The 22744-nt window shown below is 35.9% G+C and overlaps 2 protein-coding genes across 3 annotated transcripts; both read right to left on the bottom strand.

Annotated features, from left to right (window-relative positions):
• Window positions 1-4072: 4072 nt before the first annotated feature.
• On the bottom strand, window positions 4073-4875 carry LOC118058782 (peptidyl-prolyl cis-trans isomerase 1). Its single transcript, XM_035071537.2, has one exon. It carries the CDS (start codon window positions 4798-4800, stop codon window positions 4282-4284), a length of 519 nt encoding a protein of 172 aa, XP_034927428.1. The 5' UTR covers window positions 4801-4875; the 3' UTR covers window positions 4073-4281.
• Window positions 4876-6265: 1390 nt separating this feature from the next.
• Window positions 6266-22150, bottom strand: LOC118058780 (uncharacterized). 2 transcript variants are annotated; one of them, XM_035071535.2, is made up of 32 exons: window positions 21850-22150; window positions 21601-21774; window positions 21330-21425; window positions 20804-20873; window positions 20476-20609; window positions 19409-19549; window positions 19170-19327; window positions 18885-19053; window positions 18697-18795; window positions 18477-18554; window positions 18333-18392; window positions 18071-18228; window positions 17670-17871; window positions 16689-16808; window positions 16470-16555; window positions 16227-16331; window positions 15873-15971; window positions 15209-15297; window positions 14091-14239; window positions 13160-13303; window positions 12951-13058; window positions 12583-12693; window positions 12243-12350; window positions 12053-12163; window positions 11539-11717; window positions 10693-11161; window positions 10422-10529; window positions 10160-10218; window positions 9521-9905; window positions 7376-8902; window positions 6909-7116; window positions 6266-6826 (listed from the first exon to the last, which is right to left on the bottom strand). In XM_035071535.2, exons 1-32 carry the CDS (start codon window positions 21955-21957, stop codon window positions 6726-6728), a joined length of 5913 nt encoding a protein of 1970 aa, XP_034927426.1. In that variant the 5' UTR covers window positions 21958-22150; the 3' UTR covers window positions 6266-6725. The 2 variants fall into 2 exon arrangements, with proteins under 2 accessions (XP_034927426.1, XP_073267565.1); XM_073411464.1 differs by lacking the exon at window positions 16227-16331.
• Between the last annotated feature and the right edge of the window lie 594 nt (window positions 22151-22744).

Raw genomic sequence — 22744 nt, 5'->3', positions numbered from 1 at the left:
TCAAGATTTGTGCTTACGCAAAATTTGGATTTGTATTGTGAAATGAAATATATGATGACTTGATGCTTCAAAGATTATATTTGATTTGTCTTTAAAGTGTTGTTAAAAAAATTCTTATGGGGCGTTTTGAGAAATCCCGGGACATAGCATGTGAATTAATAAGTTAATTTGGGTTAAATCGAATCTATTTAATATATTGTTGTCTTAATATTTATAAAAAAAAGTCATCTTGAATATTTATTTTGAGTCAAATTATATTTTTTACCTGTCATCAAGGTTGTTTTTAGATTTGTCAAGTTAATCAGGTTATATCATATTAATTCTTAAATAATTTAATTTTTTTTATACTAAAAACAATATTAGAAACACTTAAATATTTTATTTAATTTTTTTTAAAAAAAATTAATCTAACTCAAAATGCAGTCCGGGACGGTTATCAAGTCACGACTAGAATAGCTCTCAGATCCCAGGAGAAGAAACATAGAACTTGCCCACTAGCTTGATCATCGTGGATAAATTTTCCAAAAGCTGAGAAAACAATTTACGGTAATCTGATCTTCTTGTTTGTTGCAGCTAGTAGCATTTACATCACTTGCTCCTTCAAATCTGCTACAAAACCCCTGAACTCAGATTTATTTTTACTGTTTTTCAAGCTTAGAAATCTCGAGAATGCTTCATTGTAATTCGAAAATTCACCTGTAAAGATTCAGCGACGAAACCAGCTGTGGGATCGCCGAATTTGGACGGATCCCAACTCTGGTATTCAGATCCAAGTTCCTCGAGAGATCAATGGCAGCCTAGTCTAGCTCCTCGTGTTCTTACCAGCTACAAGACAATGATCAGAAATACACTTACAAAGAGAATCGATGAGAAGTTCCCATGAAGAAAATACGAGCACCAATATCTACAAGTTATGAATAAATTAATAGATAATTTGATAACGTGTTGATAATTATTTTTTAAAATATATTTTATTTTATAATATATTAAAATAATATTTTATAATATTTTTAAAAATTATTTTTAATATCAATTTATCAAAAATAATTTTAAAACATCAAAAAGTTAATTTGAAACAATCAAAAAAATAAAAAAAATTTTTACTAAGAATAATTTTAAAACACAAAAAATTAAAGTTAATTTTATTTAAACAGTGCTTATAATACAGAAAGATAATGACAAAAAATCCTAAATCTAGATCGGTTGAGCTCCTGCAGGATGACAGCAGCCTTGCACTTACAGCAGTCTTGTTTGAATAAGTAGTAAAATACAAACAGAAATATCTAAACAAAAGAGTTATTCCGTACAACTGAAGAGGGGACAGCTAAGTAACGTGCAACGTGCCTCTATTACAATGGGCATGGTTTACATGTTAAAGAACAATATAATCACTTTATAGTTCATGTTCATAGATTGATTATTCTTTAATAAGATATTAAAATATAATCAATTAATTAATTATAAGTTTAGATTTTACTATTTTTATTCAATATAATCACTTTGAATTGAGTGCTCTAACTACCACGTAGCTTGTCAAGAAATGACACTAGACACGTCAAGAAATCGAACCTCAGTATTCATAGTTCACGGCAAGCTGGCCCGGACACCCGGTTATCAAAAAAAAAAAAAAAAAAAAAAAAAAAAAAAAAGAAATGACATCATAGACACTTGAGGATCTTGCTCAGTGTGTCAACTGCAAAGCTTGTCTTGTGACTGTCCCGGTCATCCCGCAGTGCCTTACCTGTCTACTAGGCTGCAAGATGTTCAGTAGGCCCGGAGATTAGTCGCTTAAGCTGGCCCGGACATCCGAGTTATAAAAAAAAAGAGGCATCCATAGCATACTTGTAGCCCAGTGTGGAAGGATCTTGTGTCCTTCTTCTGTACCAGGATTCAAGTTTTATTTGTGCATGCTTGTCATCCCTGTGGTACCTTACCTGTTTACTGGGCTTGCAGGATGTTCAGTGGATCCAAGAATTAGTCATGGTGCGTGTAAGCTGACTCGAACACCCCGAGTTACAAAAAAAAAAAAAAAAGGCATCCATAGAAGCAGCCCTGTATTCAAACGTCTCCTCACTCTGCAAATACACCTTGACCTTGGTTGCTTTCTTGCTCCAATGGCCGGACACCATCTTTTCACACCCCAGATGAAGCAAAGAAAGCTCATTGCTCATCTGAATTCCTGCAAGGAGTGACAATCCCACATTCCCACTGTCACAAACTCAAGTTACTAGCAAATTTTCGCATCAACGAAGCCAGATGGGACACTGCTACTAATCAAAGCACGGAAAATGAAGAATAAGCTACCTTAGATGCCAGAGAAGCAACTGAATTGAAGGGAAAGTAAAGGGGGTTTATCAGATACAGTATCAATCATCTGCTTCTAAATCATAGCAAGCAGGTCCAAGCACTTCAATATGATTCATTAGAAGATACCGAAGCACTTCAATGGCGAAACAGAGTTTTAATGTCATCTGCCCAACACCGACAACCCTCTTGGAAGGAGTAAAAAACGAGGAGAAATGGGGTCTGTAACGCATTTACCTCAATATGAAATGTATGATTATTGCTGAAAGAATAATGATGAATCCACATAGCCCAGAGGCTATGCTGCTCACGCTTTGGCCAGACCAATCCTGCAGCAAGCACGTGATGGCAAACAGTACCTTGAGCACATAGGATCCTTGTAATTGTAAGAAACAGTAGTGTGTATATACACAGCGGAAACTAATCCTAGTGGATGAATCGCTCAATTCACCTTGAACATTATTGCACTGGCAATGATGGTCAGAGCTGTAAAACCCAGAATTCCTCTTTCCTCCAAATCTCGAATTTGTACATTAAAATGCTAGCTTTATAACACAAGCATGTTAACAAGTTGTCATGTTTTCTCTCTCTCCCAATTACATTGAAAATCTAGACAGCTTGAGCTAACTCTAGTTATTTCATGTTTTTTTTTTTTAACTGAATTGTTTAGCTAGTTGATTTTTATTAATTTTTTTATTTTTATTTTTATATGATAATATTGATTTCACAGACAGGTTAAGACCTTATAAAAATATCTAGAAAGTATCTTATAATAATTAATAATAATAATATAGTTTATTTTTTTGACTAAATACTGTCATTTATTTATTTTCTCTGATTTTTTTATAATTATATTCTTAAATTAACTAAATTTAATAAAAATATCCAAACCAAAAATGATCCATCCCGAATTTTATTGTTTCTTTAAGAATATTATGATTGTTCAAATATTTTTTAATATTAGAAAAAACAACGACATAGTACAGTACGGGTAACTATCAGGTCGCAGATTGCATTAATCGCCATCATCGAACACAGTTTACTATAAGTTCGGTAAACCACTGTCCCATACAAATCTTAGCTTACGGTTAGAGAATGTCCTCCTCCTCCGTATGCACTAAAAGCTTTTAACCCCATCATGCCAATGACAGAAAATCAAGTCCTCAACCAAAAAAAAAAATTAAAAAAAAAACTTATTTGAAGCCCATTTACGTACTTGACTAGTTCAGACTATACAAATGACAGAAAATCGAGTCCTCAACAACTCCCTGCCGACCATTGTGTGTTTGGAATCCCCAGCAACTTCCTGCCGACCAATAAGGGTGTGTTTGTAAATTTAATAGTAATGGGTTTTTAAAGTATTTTTTTTATTTTTAAAAAAAGTAATGAAATATAACCTTAAAACCTAGCCTTAAAACCTAAGGCAATGGCGGGACGCCACATCCAATGGGTTTCTCATCCACATTTCAAAAGGGGAATAGCGTTGGAAGATATTTTCCACTCCACGAATTTTTCCACATTTGAACCCTTCTTCCTCGTAATTGTCATTTCTACAGGACGATTGTCACTTTCACAAACACCATCATGCAGACACAACATCTATCTCCTCTCGTCCCCTTATCTTTCTCCAACGCCAAATAATCAGGTACTCTTCTGGGTTCAGATTCAAAAGCTCCAAAACCAAATAAATTAAAAGCACACTAGAACGATCAATTTCACAGATTATTGGCAAATTAAAAGGTGAAGATAACGCAATCAAGAACTCCAATAGATACTAATAAGGTTATCTTATTTATGGCAGCTCGATTTCAGCACGTGAAAGCATGGTGACCACCAAAACCCAAGAGGACATTAAAACAAAGGCCTCGAAAGTAAAACATAAAACACCCAAATCCTAGACCACTAAAACACACACCCAATTACTAGATAGGACCCAACATCAAAGACACGGCCAGACGACATGTCAATCAATGCCCTCTAAGAGAGTTGACCACAGTCCGCAATAACAACAGGCTTGGAAGTCTTGCCGCTTCCAGATCCAACCTTCTCGATAGCCTTCACCACATCCAAGCCTTCAACAACTTGACCAAAAACGACATGTTTCCCATCAAGCCACTCCGTCTTGACAGTGCAGACAAAGAACTGAGATCCATTGGTTCCTGGACCGGCATTAGCCATAGATAGCACACCAGGTCCAGTGTGCTTCTTCACGAAATTCTCGTCAGCAAATTTAGCTCCATAGATCGACTCACCGCCGGTACCATTTCCGGCAGTAAAGTCACCACCTTGGCACATGAAGTTAGGGATCACACGGTGAAAGCTTGAACCCTTGTAGTGAAGTGGCTTACCGGACTTGCCAACACCCTTCTCGCCAGTGCAAAGTGCGCGGAAGTTCTCGGCTGTCTTTGGAACAATATCGGCGAAGAGTTCCATGACGATCCGACCGGCAGGCTGGCCGCCGACGGACATATCAAAGAAAACCCTGGGGTTTGCCATTATGAGAGAGAGAAATTAGGGATTAGCCTTCTAATTGAGATTAAATCAAGGGTGATTTGCTTAGGATTTTTAGTGATATGGGGGTGTTTTTATAGGGAGAGAAGGTGGATTTAGATCGTCAGATCAGGACACGTGGAGGGACCGAAGTGGTCGGACTTCAACTGTGGTTAGGTTTGTTTTGACTAGGGTTAAGTGAGGGATCCTAAGTGGCATGTGCTGTTTGGCTTTATTTGCGCCGTGTAGAAACGGCGCCGTTTGGTGGGGCCTCTGATTTCGTTTGGATATCGGAAGTCTTTGTTAGGATTTGAGGGGATAGGTAAATTGTACAAATTTCGTGGATGATGGGCCACGATTAATGTTGGACCGCGATTTGATGGAGAAAAATCTGAGATAATCTAACGGTGGAGATTGTTTAAGGTAGTCTCATTGATTTTGATTTCAAATCCCAGTAAGATTAGATTGTGCATTAATGATCCTAATGGTAGGTGATTAAATCACAATTTGGGTGTGGTTGAATCATATTTTTTATTTTTTTACAGATTTAAATTATTATATTTGTAGTGTTTTCTTTAATATATATAAAAAATACTTATATTCAATAAACAAATCAAAATCATATCAATAAAGTATGGAAATATTCAAAAAAACATGGTAACTGAAAGCTATAATTAGGCAGGGTGGCCTACTAGCACTGACGAACCTGTCCATTTACTAAGCTATTCAACCTAACCATACTATTGTTAAGGGATACTGTATTTAGCTAAAACAAAAAAAAATGCCAACTTTTTCGAACGTAGAAGCTTCTAAGAAACATTTGTTACACAAGATAATGCAAGTGTCCTTTTTTTTTTTTTTTTTTTTTTGTGAAATTACAAAGAAGCCAGTGGCAGCTTAAGTTTACCCGATTAGCTGGTTTACCTTGGTCTGAAATCTGGTCAAAGCATATCAGTTTGCGCCAGACTCCCCATTTGTTATTATTTCGTTGTGAATAAAAGTGGAGTAAATTTAATTTTATGTTTTTAAATTATTTTAATGTATTGATATTTTTTAAAAAATATTATTTTAATACATTTCTAAATAAAATATATTTTCAAAAAACAACCACCAACACCATCACAAAATCCCCCCTAAATTAATAAATATCAGGTTCATTCCTTTAAAATTATTCGAGATAGAAGTATATACAGTTACAAATATTTTAAAAAAATACATAGATGGAGGATGTACACCCCCGGAATTAGTTTGACATTTACATGATAGTGATATGATTTTGACATTATTCAAGGTACGAATCACCTGGGACCCATTCCCGGGATGAATAGCATTACCATCGGCTTATAAAAAAGAAATAAAAAGACACATTTCTCCTCAGGAATTCCAGTTACTTTAGTAGCACAGAAACATCTTTGACAAGACATAATAAATTTATCTTTAAAATAAATTTCTGCAATTTTTTCGAAGATAGTTAAATCAAAAGCTTTGTATTTACAGCAATTGACTCGCCGAAAATACATTCTACTTCGAGGCATCACGCATGCAAAGGGGACAGGGTCCCCTCCAAGCACAAAAGAGAAAAAACAGTCCCCTAGATCAATCCATTTCCCCACGTGATCACAACAGTGCATATCGTGCAACATGATACCTTTAGATCACAAAAGGAAGATGACTACAGGACAAAGCAAGATTCATGATATTTGGGACCATTTTCATGTTTTTTGCGTGATATGTCTCAGCTGAAATCGACGAACCATGAAAATCTAGGTGATAGTCGACGCTGTATGGTTCCGATAGTGTACAAATGTTAATAATGGCTTGCAGAATTTTTCATTCTAATCTTAAAAAAATCTTGGGCATGCCAAAATCTGATATCTGTACACAATTTTCATAATCCGTCACCAACCCAACTAAGCTTACCTATTAGTGCTTCACAGGAAACCTTCGGTCTGTAACAATCCAGGATAGACAAGAGATATTATGTGTTTCAAGGATGTCACTGATGCTTTTATGAACGTATGCCCTTCCATGGCTGCAAAAAGTAAAATAAGGCAATTATAGTAAATCTAGAGATTAAATTTGAACGACAGTTGGCAGTATGAAGGGACTCTTACCTTTTAATAACAATTTCACTTCCTTTGAAAAATCCTCCACGCGCCCTAACACAGGTCTTATGCCACAAATCTGTAAAACGCAGAGCTCCAAATACAGGGCCATCTCCATTATTTGTAGTAGTAAGAGACAGACTGATTTGATACCAGGATTCATGTGCTTTGATTTGTTTGAACCACAGAGTTCAGAAACAATTGCGACTGCTTGATCCTGCATTTTAAATCATAACAGGTCAGACCAAGTATCAAAAGCATAGAGTTTAGACAGATTTATACATCAATAGAAACACAGAAATCACTCATTGATTGTGGAACTTCAATTTTGGAAGACTAGAAATTTTGGCCCGGAAGTACCAGCAGTCACTACTGCAAAAGTACGCCCTGACCTTCAATTATCTCAAACCATTCACATCCCTTCAATGAGAGGAGTGGACTCGAAGATAATATAAGAGCACTGAGCACAATTTTACCTGCAAGCCATGCAATAGCTCTGGCATCGGCAGCTCAGGAATCTGAGCAAGATCAACAAACCCCATTTCCTCGGACCTTTTAGCAGCACCTTCTGCTTCCATAGAGAGATATTTCAAGAGAAGAAAAGCAATCCTGTAGATCTCCAGGGCAACCAAGTCTGAAAAATATGTTGGAGAAACTGGATTGGTAATTTCAGTTGACTGTCCCTTGACTACAAATGCACTGCTGTTGGCTGAGAAAGCAGAAGACTTGGGCTTTGACACACAACAGAGAGGTGAAAGAGCAAACCATCCATTCTTGCTGTTTACAAATGATGGTTTCTTGCAGCACTCTAACTCCTCTTTGAGGATAGGAGCGCATAAGAGGGGGGCAGTTCTGCTGGAAGATTCTCCAAAGCGATGAGTTCCTCGGCTAATAAAGGCTAATAAATGAATACTTTTCTCCCGCAGCTCTGAATCCATTTCTTTCATGACCTTAACCCATGACCTCCAATGTCTAGCTAGCGCACACATCAACATGAGAGTATGTTCTGTTTCTTTAAGAGCACTCAGAGAAGTCTCTGTCTTTTTCGCCCGTGGTCTTTTCTTGTCATGACTATCAGATGGAAAGTCAGGTGCACTGAGATAATAAGAAATCAGATCAGCTTTCTCTGAAAAAACATAAGGTATCACGTTGTCCAGAATATCAGTATAAGAAGAACTGTCTCCTAAAGATTGAACCATAGCTACGATCACTGCCAAGCCAAGGCCCCAAATAGATTGAGGCTTTTCTATTTTTTCAGAAGACTTTAGGAAGCCACTATCATTGGTCATAACTGTGGAAGGCCCAACATCTGATGCATCTGCAAACAAAGCTCTAAGTGATGAGAAGAAACCAGCACTAAGGAGCATTTCAGCACCTCCTCTCACACGTGCCAGAGTCAGAAGGAACTTCAATGTAATTGGAACAGATGAGAAAGAACTTTTATCATGAACTTTCAGAATGACATGAGGTAATTGGAGATGTTTCTGTATGATGGGGAACCAGGTGTTAGGTGTCAAAAAACTTGTCAGTACTAAGTCAATGGTAGCCAAGGAGAGGGAACAATGCTCAGTAGCTGTGATGCAATTGCACAGGATAGGTAAAAGCCCCAGACAACCATTTGAAAGCTCAGCAAATTCTTCAGATTCCTTATCTGAAGTATTACTAATCTCCAAAGTGAAAAGAAGCAGCATGAGCAGAAGCTTCATTGTTTTTTTAACCCCAGTAGCAGATGACCTGAAATCACCCAGCAATTGGAGGCCAGAACCTGACGTTTTCAAGACAAGTATACAAACGGATAAAGATAGGTTGCTCTGCGCAGATTTCATAAGATGTAGAATTAATTCTGCTAGTGCAGCAAGGAAATCAAGAATCTCTTCAGAGGCATCCAGAACTGGAGCTAGTGATTCCACTGTGATGCGAAAAGATTTGCATATGTTGTTGATGCATGAAAAGCAGAGTTGGTCAGGAATCTTCCCCTCAGCAGTGCCCTTATTCTCTGGTGACTACATGGGAAAGAAAATACTAATCATTTCAACAAGCAAGAAATTCTAAAAGCCAATTTTTTTTTTTTAGATTATATCCATAAAGGAAAGAAGGATAAACATACAAATAAATAAGCCCTTAAAAAAATGGCTAAAATAGTGGGCAGTTAACAGATGTCAATGCCGGATAGCCTGAAACCAAAAACTTTCTCAATCAAAGAATTCATGACTTCAATCAATAGTGTTATAACAAACTTTTCAAAGAACTAGCAGACTGTTATAAAAAAATAGATGCACCATAGACACCATTTTGGCATTGCACTCTTTACTATCACATACAGACTCCAAGAAGTTCCCAAAAAAAAAAGCCGGTGTTGCATATTCAAACAACTAAGTTATCTCTCAAAAAGATAATATAATTAATGCAACATATTTTTTAATAAGTTAAATGTTAGGTAAAAACACCAAACTTTGAGGCAAGTGTTCAGTTTTTCAAAGCTTTGTGTCCCCAGCCAACAAAAAGAATAAAAAAAACAGCATCTGTCAAGCCCTGACAAACTGTTAACAGATCCTCGTCATCAATTCAATATTGCAAAATTAGAAGCTGCAATAAATAGCAGTGATAATTCAGATACTCACATTATCTTCCCACATAGTCAGGGCAGTTAGCAATGCTTTCAGTGCAGAAAGCTTTGAAGAAGCTAGTAAAACCATTGAATTTGCATCCTGGAAGCACTCCAGCATAGTTTGTGCAATTGCTTTTGAATCTTTCCAATCTGTATAATCCCACATATTTAATCCCAAATCTGATCGTATGCGCATAAGGTCATACAAGTGAATATCTTTGGTGTTTCCATAATGATCGCCACCGTACTTGTGTTGATAGCTCAGCAAACAGTTTGATTCTACCAGATACTGACAGAGTTCCTTAAACGGTCCAGGACCAATTTTACGACCTTCTAGCTCTCCTTGTAGATGATGATAGAGATCGTTGAGGATCAGACCTTTTAGTTCCTTTCCTTCGCTGAGAAGATAGTGAAAAATTATAAGAACTCAACCTATTAGGTTATAGGTTCAAATGAATCAAAACCCAACCCAAATTTTCAAACTACCAAAGGAGTTAAACCATTGGTGATGTCACATCAGACTTTGGAAAAGATTCCATTGGAAATAAGCATTTCAATTCATACAACCACAATCCAAGACGTATAGATTTCTCAGTTAAGAGTGATGCATTAAAAAGATGTCAAATAAAAATGAAACCTGTGTTGACATTACCTGTAACGCTGCTGAGAGTATTGTGCCAACAATTCAGAAAAGGCAAGCTGACAGCTCAACTGTTAATTCACCAAAAAAAAAAGGATGCATCGTCACCTTAAAATAGTTGGATAGCAAAGAAATTGGGATATTCCTGTTAAGGAATAACTATAAGGACCTCTCGAAGGGATTGCCGATGAGTTATCAACGTAGAAGTGAATGGTCATTGAACAATCAACTAAATAGAAAAAAATCGCTTGACCAATTAAAGACAGGATCATACATGTTTAAAAGTGATCTGGATCTTCTCAACCAATGATACCGACAAACTTCCTGCATTACCAATCACTAATTTCCCCATTGCATGGACAATGAACAAACTGGCAGCGACCTGCAAGATGCAGAAGACAATGTAATTGTGGATTGTTCCTTTAATGGGTGTTTCCAGAGGGGTTTAGATCCTAAAATGGTTCACCAAAGATAAATGATCACAACAACAGAATTAAAAGAACCAAAACTAATATAAATAAATAAAAGAGAAATTTAAAAGGGACCTTTGCACGATTAGATATTTCATTGTCATATTCACAAGAAGCATATAAATTGATCAGATTGCCAAAAATCGGTCTCTTCCACCAGCTTGCCAAGATATCTTTCAACTCACAATCATTTACTGATTTTGATTTTTCTGTGCTTGATGCCTTATTATTTCTCTCCAATTCAGACACTTCTTTTAAGACAGACTCAGCATGTAATAACTTCTTCTTCAGGAACATGTCATGTGCCATCATTTCCAATATCGCAGATTGACATTGATATTTTAATGCCAAGCTTTGAGACTGAGTTTCGGCGACATTCTCAAAAGGTGATGCTATTGAGCGAGCATCTGATGAGATACAATTGGACAATTGTTTCCAGAACTTTCCAGAGCTCTTCAGGCACTCCAATATAGATATATAATGAACAGCCCCTTGCCATAGTGCCTTGAGGAAATCAAGAACAGTGAACAGTACGCGGGGATTGCTGGAGATAAAGAAAGTTTCGACAAATTATAGCAACACAGTTTATGAAGATGAATCATATCAAGCATGCTAAACAAAAAACATTATCTGAACATCACAGAGATAGTGGTTTGATCAGTGTGAAATAGCAAGTTTACAGGGAATTTTTCAGCACCAATTTAGGATTTACAGAAGGAACTTGTTTGGTTGCAGAAAAACATTTACTTATATTATCGCTGACCCTAATTAATCGCCTGTTTCTTCTCTTATCCCTTCTTTCACTTAAATTTCTGCTCCTGACAAGTTCTGTGTTTATTCCTTAAGCTCATTAGCATAACTTCGTGTCACATCAAATAGTAAAATTCCTGAAAAATAATGACTGATCTTGTGTGAGCAAACCTGTCAATAAATTCGTTTGATCTTTCAACATATTGCATAAGCCCATCTAACAGACTTGATTTCTTGGAACACAATGAACCATTTGAAAGTTCATTTATAGGCTGCTTTGTGCCACCACCATTACTCAACTGGACCTCTGTGTCCTCTTTTAGGGAAAAAATAGCAAGAAGATAAGCAGGCTGCAACAGAGAAACCACCAATTAGCAACAATGTAGACAAGTTAGATAGCTGTTATTGAGATACTGGACTTATGTTCACAAAATAAAAGCTAACCAAATATTTTCCATGAGGAGGTAACTATCAAGACAACTGTAAATGACTATGACTTTAACAACTGACAAACTTGGTTTTGAAAAGCATAAGAGGTTATTCTTGCACCCCCATTCTTTCCATGAGAAGAATACATGACAAAAGGATTGCAAAGTTCAGTGACAGAAGTCCAATTTAAGTGGCAAGGAATAGGAAATAAACCAACCAACGCTAAACTTGTTGACTTCTGCACAGTGCAGCATACCTGAGAACGAGCTGCATAAGTAAGCAGATTGACTGTAGCAACAAATAAATCTTCATTCCATTCCAACTGCTTAACTAATGTGCTTTTAACAAAATGTCTCATATCTGCAATCTAAACAAAAGCATTTAATCAAAATTAGGATAACAGCAATCAAATGCAAAAAAAAAATTGCCCGCTTGAGATGCCAAACCTGCTTATCATCCAGACCAAAGCATACATTGCCAGACAAATATGGTTGCATATAATCTGCTGTTGTAAACAGCATAGATAACACCTTAGCAGCACCCACCTGTACTGCCTGCATATAACATAAAAATGCAAAGATGAAGAGTTATTTTCCATATGATCAATTGAACATGGAACACAGATATTATTGAAAATTAATGTGTCTGATAATGAACAAACACAAAGTCAAAAGGATATAGGCAACTTAATATAGGAGACCAGAAAAGCCATGTTAGATATAAGAGGTGAATGTAATTACTATGAAAGAAAAAAAGAATTTAGCAGGATGAATTTCAATTCCATACAGGAGACCGAGAATATGATATCAAAGATACAGCAGCTGCAACAACAGGGATTGGTTTCATAGTTGATGACAGCACTGATAGGTGAAAGACTGGAAGATTCGGTGAGATATCCTGAAAAAATAACACAAAAATTATGAAGTGAGTATAGAAAGATTTAAATAAAACATGGGTCATTAAGATCTACAAAGCAGAAAAAAGTACGGAAGTTGAAGATTCATTTATTTTATTTGTTTTGGAGCATGGATTAAAGGTTTGTAGTTTATTAGAAATTTCTATTCAAAGTAACAATCACGAGAACTTGGGAAGACATGTATCAATTTACTTCACATCATATACAATGACAAAAATTTATAACCCTAGAACAATACCTTACAAAATTTGGAGAGCATCATATATATAATATCCAAAGCAGAACTAATAGCAAGCTGACACCCTTCAATCTCCTCCAGTTCAACAAGACGGCTGACATAAAGATTCTGTTCACAAATATGCTTATTTAAATAGTAAGCAAACAAAAGCAAACCAACTTCTCACTACTAAGGAAAACAATGGAACAAGACCAAAAACATTGTCTTACCTCTAAGGTTTGCTTGGTTGTACAAGCACGATGAAAGAGTGCATTGTGGATGGAAGAATCATTGAGTAACATATCTCGGATTACCAGGGCCAATTTTTCAGAGAATGAGACTGATGTGATGCATGCTTTCATCACTTCCAGTACCTAAACAGTGAAAACATCATTAAAAAATGATTCATATAGCATCTTTTACCTTCCATAGAAACACCAGCACCTCTGACTCCATTTAAAAAAACATACTTGGCATGTCCAAAACACTTAAAATTCAGCTAAACCAAAGAATCTTCAGATTGGAAGAATGAGTTTATGATAACCATCACAACATGAAACCCCAAGCAACTTCAGGATGCAAACTTTTTAAACAGAGAATTGCTCCTATTCCCGATGTAGGATAACAGCTATGACATACCTCTTGGACTGACTATTGGAAAACATCAGATTTGCTCTTTACATTGTTTCTCTCTGATCATGGAATTTCACCTCACTCAAAATTTTTTTAGGTATTCTAGGAGAACTACTCTCCCATTCGCATAAAAGCAGAACTGTGGGGTTATCATGGTGGGTCCCACCTTTTATGTGAGAGGATGAGTAGTACTCTTGAATAGCGAATAATTGCTCGCCCCACCTCTCGAAATATTTCATATTTCTTGAACCCCTATTATAAATAGCTTCAGCCAATAATAAAGCAGGAAAAAAGCCATACACTCAGGGAGTGGGAGAAGCTTGGGTCCAGCCACTCTAGGTCCTTCAGAAATTTCACATAGGGTGGCCTGGCTGCTCTCAGGTGGCAACCTACACTACTCAGCAGACTAAGACTTCTACCATTTCAACATACAATGGCCCTAAAAATAGATGTGAAATATGTTCAAAAGTAGAAACAAGGCAACTATGGGAACCAATTAATTGCAGCTGGCATAAAAATAACACATACCTTCAGTGTTACTTTCCATCTAACATGCTTCACCTTGTATTTCCAGTACTCATGATTAACGAGAATATACTGCAGAGAGAAAACGACCAAGGCCAGAACCAGATCATTCTCTAATCTTGCCTCCACTAGCTGCATGGTAAAATCCAGCACTGCAAAGGATTACAGCATGCATGTCAGATAAAAAAACACAGGGAGTAACAGACTTAGAGTAAGGCTACGATAGAGAAGTATGAAAATTTATGACAAAATCAATAAATAGAATTGCTAGTAAACAAGAAGATACAAGTTACATGTTAGATCCACACAAATCTAAACAGTAAATACGTAAATTAGTGCTGCAGCTGCAATAATAGCACTGACATGATAAGAAAACCAACCATTGACATCACAAGCATCGCAGATTAATGAAAACAAGGAATATGGCATTATCAGAAGAGCAAAGTGAAAATGTAAAAATGCTAATAATTCAATAAGATTTCTCTTAAAAGTAAGAGAGAGATGCACAGCTATTTCAATTTGCTATCTCCCGTATTGGTTGTGATCAGATAATCATCTTGAGATCAACTATGGCTGTATGATGTAATTGTAAACCATTTAGTCGGGCTGAAAAGTAAAAGACAAGCAATCACAGCTTTTGCGGATAGAGAGCTTCTCTCCTCTCCTTCATGTGCATAGCCACATTATCTAACCATAATCATGTTGATTTATTTCAATTGTTCTTATGTTTAAATCATCAGAAATGGTTATGTCCAACTAATAGATTGAAACAGCAACTTGGATGCCAAGTTTAAGATTTAGTCCTATCACGTCTATTATTGACAGTGCACACAAAGTGTCTACCATAATACTAAATGCATCCAAAAGACAACCAACCATCCCGGTTCTCTGGGACAAAGACACTGAGCATAAAAAGGAGGGTATTCTAGAGAAGAACCAAGAGAGAGAGAGAGAGAGAGAGAAGAAAAAAGGATGCGCCACCCATCTTACATTTAGGAAAGCTCAAAAACTGACATATAACAGCTTCCATAATCAGATAATAAATCCAAGCAGAAATCACAAAATTGAAAAGAAGCTAACCATACCAATTATGAAATACAAAATACAGTTAAGAGATAAACCTGATATAGCTAATGGTTTGTCATAATCATTTTGCTCGGAGTCTAGTAATAACATTTTTACCAGTTTCCCCGAAAGCAACCACGATCCACTAGATCAAAGAAGGTGTAGGCAGAATCAGAGAACATCAAGTCAGTATAATGAATAATAACCCCTGCCAATAGAAAATGCAGCCTGACAAGAAATTATGAATAAACATAAAGGCAACCTTAAATCAATTACTAACATCCAAGCCCACAAACTTCAACACCACTCCCCCACTGGAACCCCATGCCCCCTCTCTTTCCGTAGAGAGTGGTGCATAATTGAGTAAAGATAACAGTTAGATTTTATCTTATAATCAAATATATGGCTAGCTCAGATAAACAGGAAGTAACAATTCCACACTATTACAGTTCTATAATGCAGTACAACCTAGCAACAGAATCACTATCCTTTTTTTCTTTTTAACTTACAAAATATATCAAACCCATATGACAATGAAACTATAAAAAATTGCAAAAGTTGGGCTATCTTTTTTTCTTTTATAGTTAAAAGAATCAAACTTGTGTGATTATAAATAAAGTGAATCCTATAAAAAAGGATTTCAAAAGGCAGGTAAAGAATCCATGAATATCAAATACAAGCATTCTTTAACACAGGTATGCATAGATCTACAGGTTTTACCTTGATGGGCCATCACAGCCAACTTCAAAGGCACTTGTCTTCCAAGTCGCATCAAATATATTTGCTTTCAGGACAACAGCAGCAATATGAGATGGAGCACTAGCAAAAGAGGACAAGGAATATATACATTATGACTGAGGTTGCAGCAATGAGTTTGGTTACTGATTATAAACAATGTTCAGAGAAACATAAATTTAGCATAACAAAGAAGTAAAGATACACAAGATTTTTAAAAGAATGTAAAATGCATCATTCAGTTACTGCAAAAACATAGAATTCCCTGTATACTCACAAATGATTAAAGAAATCACCAATGAACACATGATAGGTAAAGAGAAAGAACAGTTGAATTACCATCTCAACATACTTGCTAAAATACTGACACCCATGGACATTACTGCAGCATTGCCAGAATTAGAAGATGATTTTTTTATCACAGCACAAATGACCTCAACTACCCTACAGAAAAAGTGAAGGAAAATCTACTTGATCAGAAAAGATAGAGGCAAATTGGAAATATAGCCATCAAGGTATCAGATAATAAAATGAAAACATAAAAGAAAAAAAAAAAGCAAAAGGAATCATGCAGTCAGTTACCAAAAGTTCTTTTCCATCTGCTCATTCACTCCTGCGGCTTGAAGATAAAATGTGTTGCCAATTTCCATCATTGTAAAAGTTATGGCCTGCACATGAATATGTAAGAAACATATCTGGTTAGGGGAAAAAATTGAAATCCAATCCCATTCCTTGCCAATATCATAGACTAGTTTCTAAAGATATATCAAACATGAGGCAGCCAAACCTTAAGAAATTTACCGTGTTAAAAGACACTAGTCGGCTCAGTAGGTCAAAAGTAAGAAAAACTTCCTTGTTGCTCTCCAGATAAAGCTCATTGACCAAACGCAGGAGCAAGACAAGCACCCCTGATTGTGCATACTACAAAAATAGATGCATGTTGGCAAGGAAGGGGCACATAATAGAGATTGCATTGAAACACATAAATATCTTAAGACTTTGCTCTGCCAATTCATATGTTTATGAAGAATCCTGGTCAAACAAGCTCTCTCAAAAAGAAACTCCATTTTGACATTTTAGGATCCACATGCAATACAAAATATTATGATTTACAAGAATTAGTGAGTAATGTGAAGAAAGAAAAAGCAATTCTACCTACAGCAATAAGTCATGCAGATGTTATGAACAAAGCCAACACTCGTAACCACCATCTAGTGAATAAGTCAGTAAAAGGTAAGCAAAATTAGCCATTTCAAAGGAGGAGATGTATAAAAAGCAAATATCTATCCCTGTCAGTTGCAGCAACAGTGGAATGGCTTTCTCCCAAAGTCAGTTACAACTCTGGGAAGAGTGCTTGAAATAAGTGATTTGCACCTGGCCTGATTGTTTGCTAATAAAGAAGATGCTTATGAAAGTAGGTAGCAAATCAAAACATAATTACACTTCGATGCTGTTTCTTAAAAATTAGAAAATGACATTTTTCTTTCAGATATGAGTACCCTGCTTGCCATTTAGAAAAATGGAGATAATAACTGCATAAGCACTTAAGAAAATCCCCCTCCCTGTTTTACCCTACAAAGACAGCGAAAGACTGCAAAAAAGCCAAGAAGAAAGAAAACAGATTTACAACATCACAAATGCCATCTTTATTGTTCTTCAGTTGTTCAACTACAGCAACAGTAAGAATCCCAATTGGAAAACCCTTGTTGCAAAATCTGAAAGGATACGGTCATGGCACACAATTAGCAAATACTAAAAACATTTATGAACTTCAGCATTTACCTCCCAACGTACAAGAGCAGTATTCCCATCAATAACTTTTAAAACATGTCCACGAGTTTTACTAGGAATTATTAAACTGTCTGCCCCAGGAACATGCAGTGGCAGTTGAGTTTCAACTGCTTGAGAGGCGCTGTCAACCAGGGACTCGCTAGTAATTTCAAATAAGGAAGATACACCAACATATTTATCAAGAAAGTTATACCTGTTGACAACATGAATAGACAATGTATCAGTTTGCAATCACTGAGCTAGCGACTTATCGTTGAAGCATATATCTGCCCATCACTTTGCTCACCGTCCCACATTACCATTAAAAAAAAAGGCTCCCATGCTGGGCAAATCAAGGACATTTTACTAAAGTAAAAGGATCTCCAAGAAAAAGAAAAAAAATTCCAACTTACACACATTCTGCTGGCCAACTTCCTTCACAAAGGGCTGATAAAAGACGAACAAATTCTGCAGTCCTGAAGGGAAATACACCTTCCAAGTTGCAAAGAAGACACCGAATAGGACCATCAATAAAACTTTCCTTGTCCCAAAACTGAATACAAAGTGACTCCTGCAGAGTTAATGGGCAAGAGTCTCTTGAAGCAGTGAATTGTGAGCAATAAATATGATCCAAAAAAAACATAGCTGGCTGTATGATAATAGCAATACACAAACCTCTCCCCGATATATTTTACAAAGGATATCCAGTATAAGACTGAGGGTGCTGTCCTCTAACTGCATCAGGGAGAATATTAAAAATAAGAAACATGTTGATTGAGTGCTCAAAAACCAATTAAAACAACCTACACATGCAATTACCTGAAGATTAATCTCATAAGATGCAATGAATGCAGAAATAAAGGTTCTCAAGACACTTCGATAACCAGCAACAGGTCCCTAGAGAGAGAAAAGACACAGCATGTAACAGCCAAAGAAAATGTAAGCTGGCATTATTAACCTAGACACAAACACCAAATTTTTTTGTAACTTTATAACTCATCCCATAAACCCTAAAAGCCCCAAAGTGAGAATAACCTACATCTGATTCCTTCAACAAATCACTTTCAAGAATGTCGACAAAAATACTCAGCGATGCACCTTCAAAGGCTTGACGAACATAGCCAACATGATCAATCTCCTGGAAACAAAGATAAGGTGGAAAACAGTCAGCATTGATAGTATGAACACATAATGCTCCAATAAAGGAACATTTGAAAAACTGCTCACCATTAGCACACTATTTTCCTCACTTCCAGGAAGTGATGAAATTAGACAGAGACAAACTGCCCATGCAAGAATTAGTGGGCCGACTTCTCTCGTTCCAAGCGTAACAAAACTAGATATCAACACATCCATCTGTTGGATATCAGTCACGGAAAACACAGAAGGACCCTGCCTGGGAAAAATGACAAAACAAACATTCTAACAATTAGCAAAAGCACATAAGTAGACAAAATGAAGGGAAATGATACTTTGAAAAGGATAAGGTAGAACTAACAGCAAGGTAGAAACCTGAAAGGTACTCCATCATGCACCAGTTGAAGAAGATTTTCAAGGTCCAGGGTTTCTATAAGAATAAGTAGGAGCTGGGTGCTAGCATGATAGGAAGACTTTAGTGCTTCAGCTGAGATTGCCAGCTTTCCAAAGTTATACGAACCAGATAAGATCCCCTGTGAAATGATGTTTATGAGACATGATTAGGATAAAAAAGGGATATGGATATCAGTTCCCATAAAAGTTTAACAATATACCTTGTAAAGCAAGCACAACTTTTTCCATTTTTCACCATTACAAGTACAAAGTGACTCGTAATAGAGCAGGAAAAGAATGTCCAGAACCAAATTGTCTTCAATCAGTGTCTCCTCAGCCCACAAAGTGAAAAGATCAACATCCTATAAAGTATTCCGAAAATCAGCATCTAATGTTAAGGGTCATAAATGCAATAGCTGATTGGAAGAAGAGAAGCAGATATCCATTTTATCACCAGTAAAGCCCTTTGCAGACACCGAAAGGTACACATTAAAAAAGAAGGAATATATGATGACTAGCAAAAAAATATTATCAATCAGAAACTCTGGTCGTTTAAATATAACAAGTTTAAGAAACAGAACCAAGAAATTATTTCTAAAGAATAAACAATTTGGTAATAACCCAAAACTAAATACCCTCACATCTACATGTATATACAACTAATTCAATACTGATCTTCTTTCTAAATAACCATATTTTATTAATTAAATTGAAAACAGCTTCAAGAGTGTCCTACGGGACAACCCTATCATGTTCTATAGTACTAATATTGATGCTGATATTGGAAACTTATTTCATTTTCTCCATGCTCGTGGTATGAGTGCATTGCAAATCAACCTAGTTGCTTTTGCTTGAGTAAAGGGATAACCCATTTCAACTTGCTAATTACCTGCCCCATGTCTATGTAATGTTCCTGGTAACTACAATATATATATATATAAGAATCAGGCACAACGCTGCAGAAACAGGCACCATAGTATTTAAATTAAATACAGGGAGAACTACTGGCCTACTCCACGGTAATCTCATTTCCTAGCATGTCTGTATGTATCCCACAAATCAAAGGATGCAAAACAACTGACTGCAACTCAACCCTATCAACCCAGCAATTCTATGTGCCCAAACACATAGCATATTATTTGAAATCAAGTAGGATGTGAAGAATAAAGCAACATCCACCATGTGAATAAGTTGATGAAGCCATATTGTCATGAAATAGACTAAAACAAACAACATTACAATCATAACAGGCATGACTCAAAAGACATCAACTTTTTATCAAATATACCATTTGCTCAGGATGACTGGAGGATAAAAGGTCCTGCAAGACAGAGATTAATTTATGTTCCAACCCATCTGAAATCAACTTTGCTGCTTCGTCCCTTACAACATTTTCTTCTTTGGAGCAAATTCCAACATACACTACACCAAGCGGCATCACAAGTATCAGGTTCGTAAGAATTCTCAAATCAGCAAATCACATAAAAGATTGTTACTCAACACAGGGAAAGTATTATGGTCCAATTTTTTTAGCATTCCATGACACAAAAAAAATGAACCATAAGAAATGGCGAATGAAAGAAACTTAGAACTAAAACAAGCGTGGTGGGACTTACAAGCATGCATAAGAATTCGCCTGGAACACTTCAACAAGCATTGTCGCTCAATGTAGTACTGGAGCAATACCTTCAAAATAATAGGAAAGAAAAGGAAAGAAAAACCAAACACCTGTTAAAAAACTGATTATCAATCTCAACAAGCAAACATATTACGCATATGAATCAACTCAAAAAAGACTGGTGCAAACTACATGGAATTGGCAAAAAAAATATAAGATTTCAAATGCTCATGATAGTGGACTATCAAAGAACAAGAAATGTAATAAGAAAGTGAAATATCACACCGGGAAAAGTAACATTTGTGATCAATCAGCAAAAATTGAAAAGCAGTAGCTGGGTTGCAAACCCAGGAGAGCTTCATGTCCTTGCAAAATGCTGACAAGTAAAAGAAATATATTTGTGTCCGTAATCCTACCACTATCAGAAAACTTAATCACAGAATCAAATGCAAATAACTTGTCTCTAAATGTTTAACTGAAACCAAATGAAACAATATAAAAGCAAAAGCCAGAAGGCTACAAACCACATGAAGACAGTCTTCAACCATTGAATCAACCGCTAAATCATCACATTCAAGAGACCTCTCAACAAGAATATACGACTGCACCTCATCTAAACACTGTAACAAACACAGATTTAAATCAATGATTAAAAAAATAAAAAATAAAATTCATAATCAATACTACATTTTACTCGAAATTTAAAATAAGCTAAGAAAAAAATAAAAAAATATATCCACAAAAAATGCTAATTTCGCTATAAAAATAAAATAAATAAACAAAACAAAAGCTAACCAGATAAGAGCTAATGTGCAAAGCTTTAACTTTCAATTCAGGCTTGACAGTAACTTCATGAGATCCAATCTTGATTATCTCCGAATTCAAAACCTCTCGTGAATTCGCATTCGGTTTCTTAAATAGAGAAACAGTTTCCACAAACCATGCGTGATTGTCCTTCAACTTCTTCGCCTACAGAACAAAAGAATATTCAAATTGTAAGCGCATAAAAAACAAATAGAGAGGGAGAAAGGAATAGGTGGTTACGAGGTGAGGAGGGAGGTCCGAGGAGAGAGAGGCGTTTTCGAGGTCCGTGAGGATGGTAGTGAAAGAATCAAACCAAAGCGAGGAATCGACGGTTTTAGGGTTTGACATTGAAAGAGATTTCTGTAAATTGGAATTTTTTCGAAACCCTGAAGAGGAAGGAGGAGGAGATTGGAGAGGGTTTTTAGTTTTTTTTTTTTTTTTTTTAATTTGATTTTGGCGCTTTTGGGGTTTTTGGAGTAAAGAGTGAAACTGGGGGGTTTAGGGCTTTGTAATTAATTTAGTAAATGATGATGTGTTGGTTGATTTTGTGAGCATGGCTGTTGCACGGACAGGAAGTTGCTTTCTAAGTTAATTTTTATTTAAAAATATATTAAAATAATATTTATTTATTTTTAAATTTTATTTTTAATATTAAATATTAAAATATTTTTTTAAAAAAATAAAAGTTATTAGAAAGTTATTAAAAAAATAAAAGTTATTAGAAGCACCTATCAACCGACTATCAAGAATTCTCTAAAAAAAAGTTTGTTTATGGGCTGATCTTCGGCCTATTTAGTGAAGAGCTTCTTCTTGGGCTTAGAATCAGGCTCTCTCGGAATTTAACGAGATCGAACCCAGGGCACAGGTCGCGTGATGAACCCTTCCAAGTTCCGAGCATAATTGTTAAATTCAGTTTTACTTCAGTATGGTTAAATTTAGTTTTATTTTTAAGAATTTATTTAGAAGTGTAGTTACTATTATTATTTTTTAGAAATATATTAAAATAATAGTTTTTATTTTTTTAAAAATTACTTTTGAAATCAGCACATTAAAATATCTAAAACCACAAAAAAAATATTAATTTAAAGCAAATAAAATATTTTTTTTTTCAAAATTCAAAAAAATTAAAAACCTA

The sequence above is a fragment of the Populus alba genome, chromosome 9, assembly GCF_005239225.2.
Source record: "Populus alba chromosome 9, ASM523922v2, whole genome shotgun sequence".
NCBI lineage: Eukaryota > Viridiplantae > Streptophyta > Magnoliopsida > Malpighiales > Salicaceae > Populus > Populus alba.
This window is presented reverse-complemented; position numbering and strand designations above follow the sequence as displayed.

Coding starts and splice junctions, on each gene's coding strand:
- LOC118058782 (XM_035071537.2), bottom strand. CDS start 4,800: ATGGCAAACCCCAGGGTTTTCTTTGATATGTCCGTCGGCGGCCAGCCT.
- LOC118058780 (XM_035071535.2), bottom strand. CDS start 21,957: ATGTCAAACCCTAAAACCGTCGATTCCTCGCTTTGGTTTGATTCTTTC. Junction 16,332..16,469: donor CAGATGGAAAAGAACTTTTG/GTAACTGACTGC, acceptor CTTTTTCTGTAG/GGTAGTTGAGGTCATTTGTG. Junction 15,972..16,226: donor TTAGCAAGTATGTTGAGATG/GTAATTCAACTG, acceptor CTCTTTTGCTAG/TGCTCCATCTCATATTGCTG.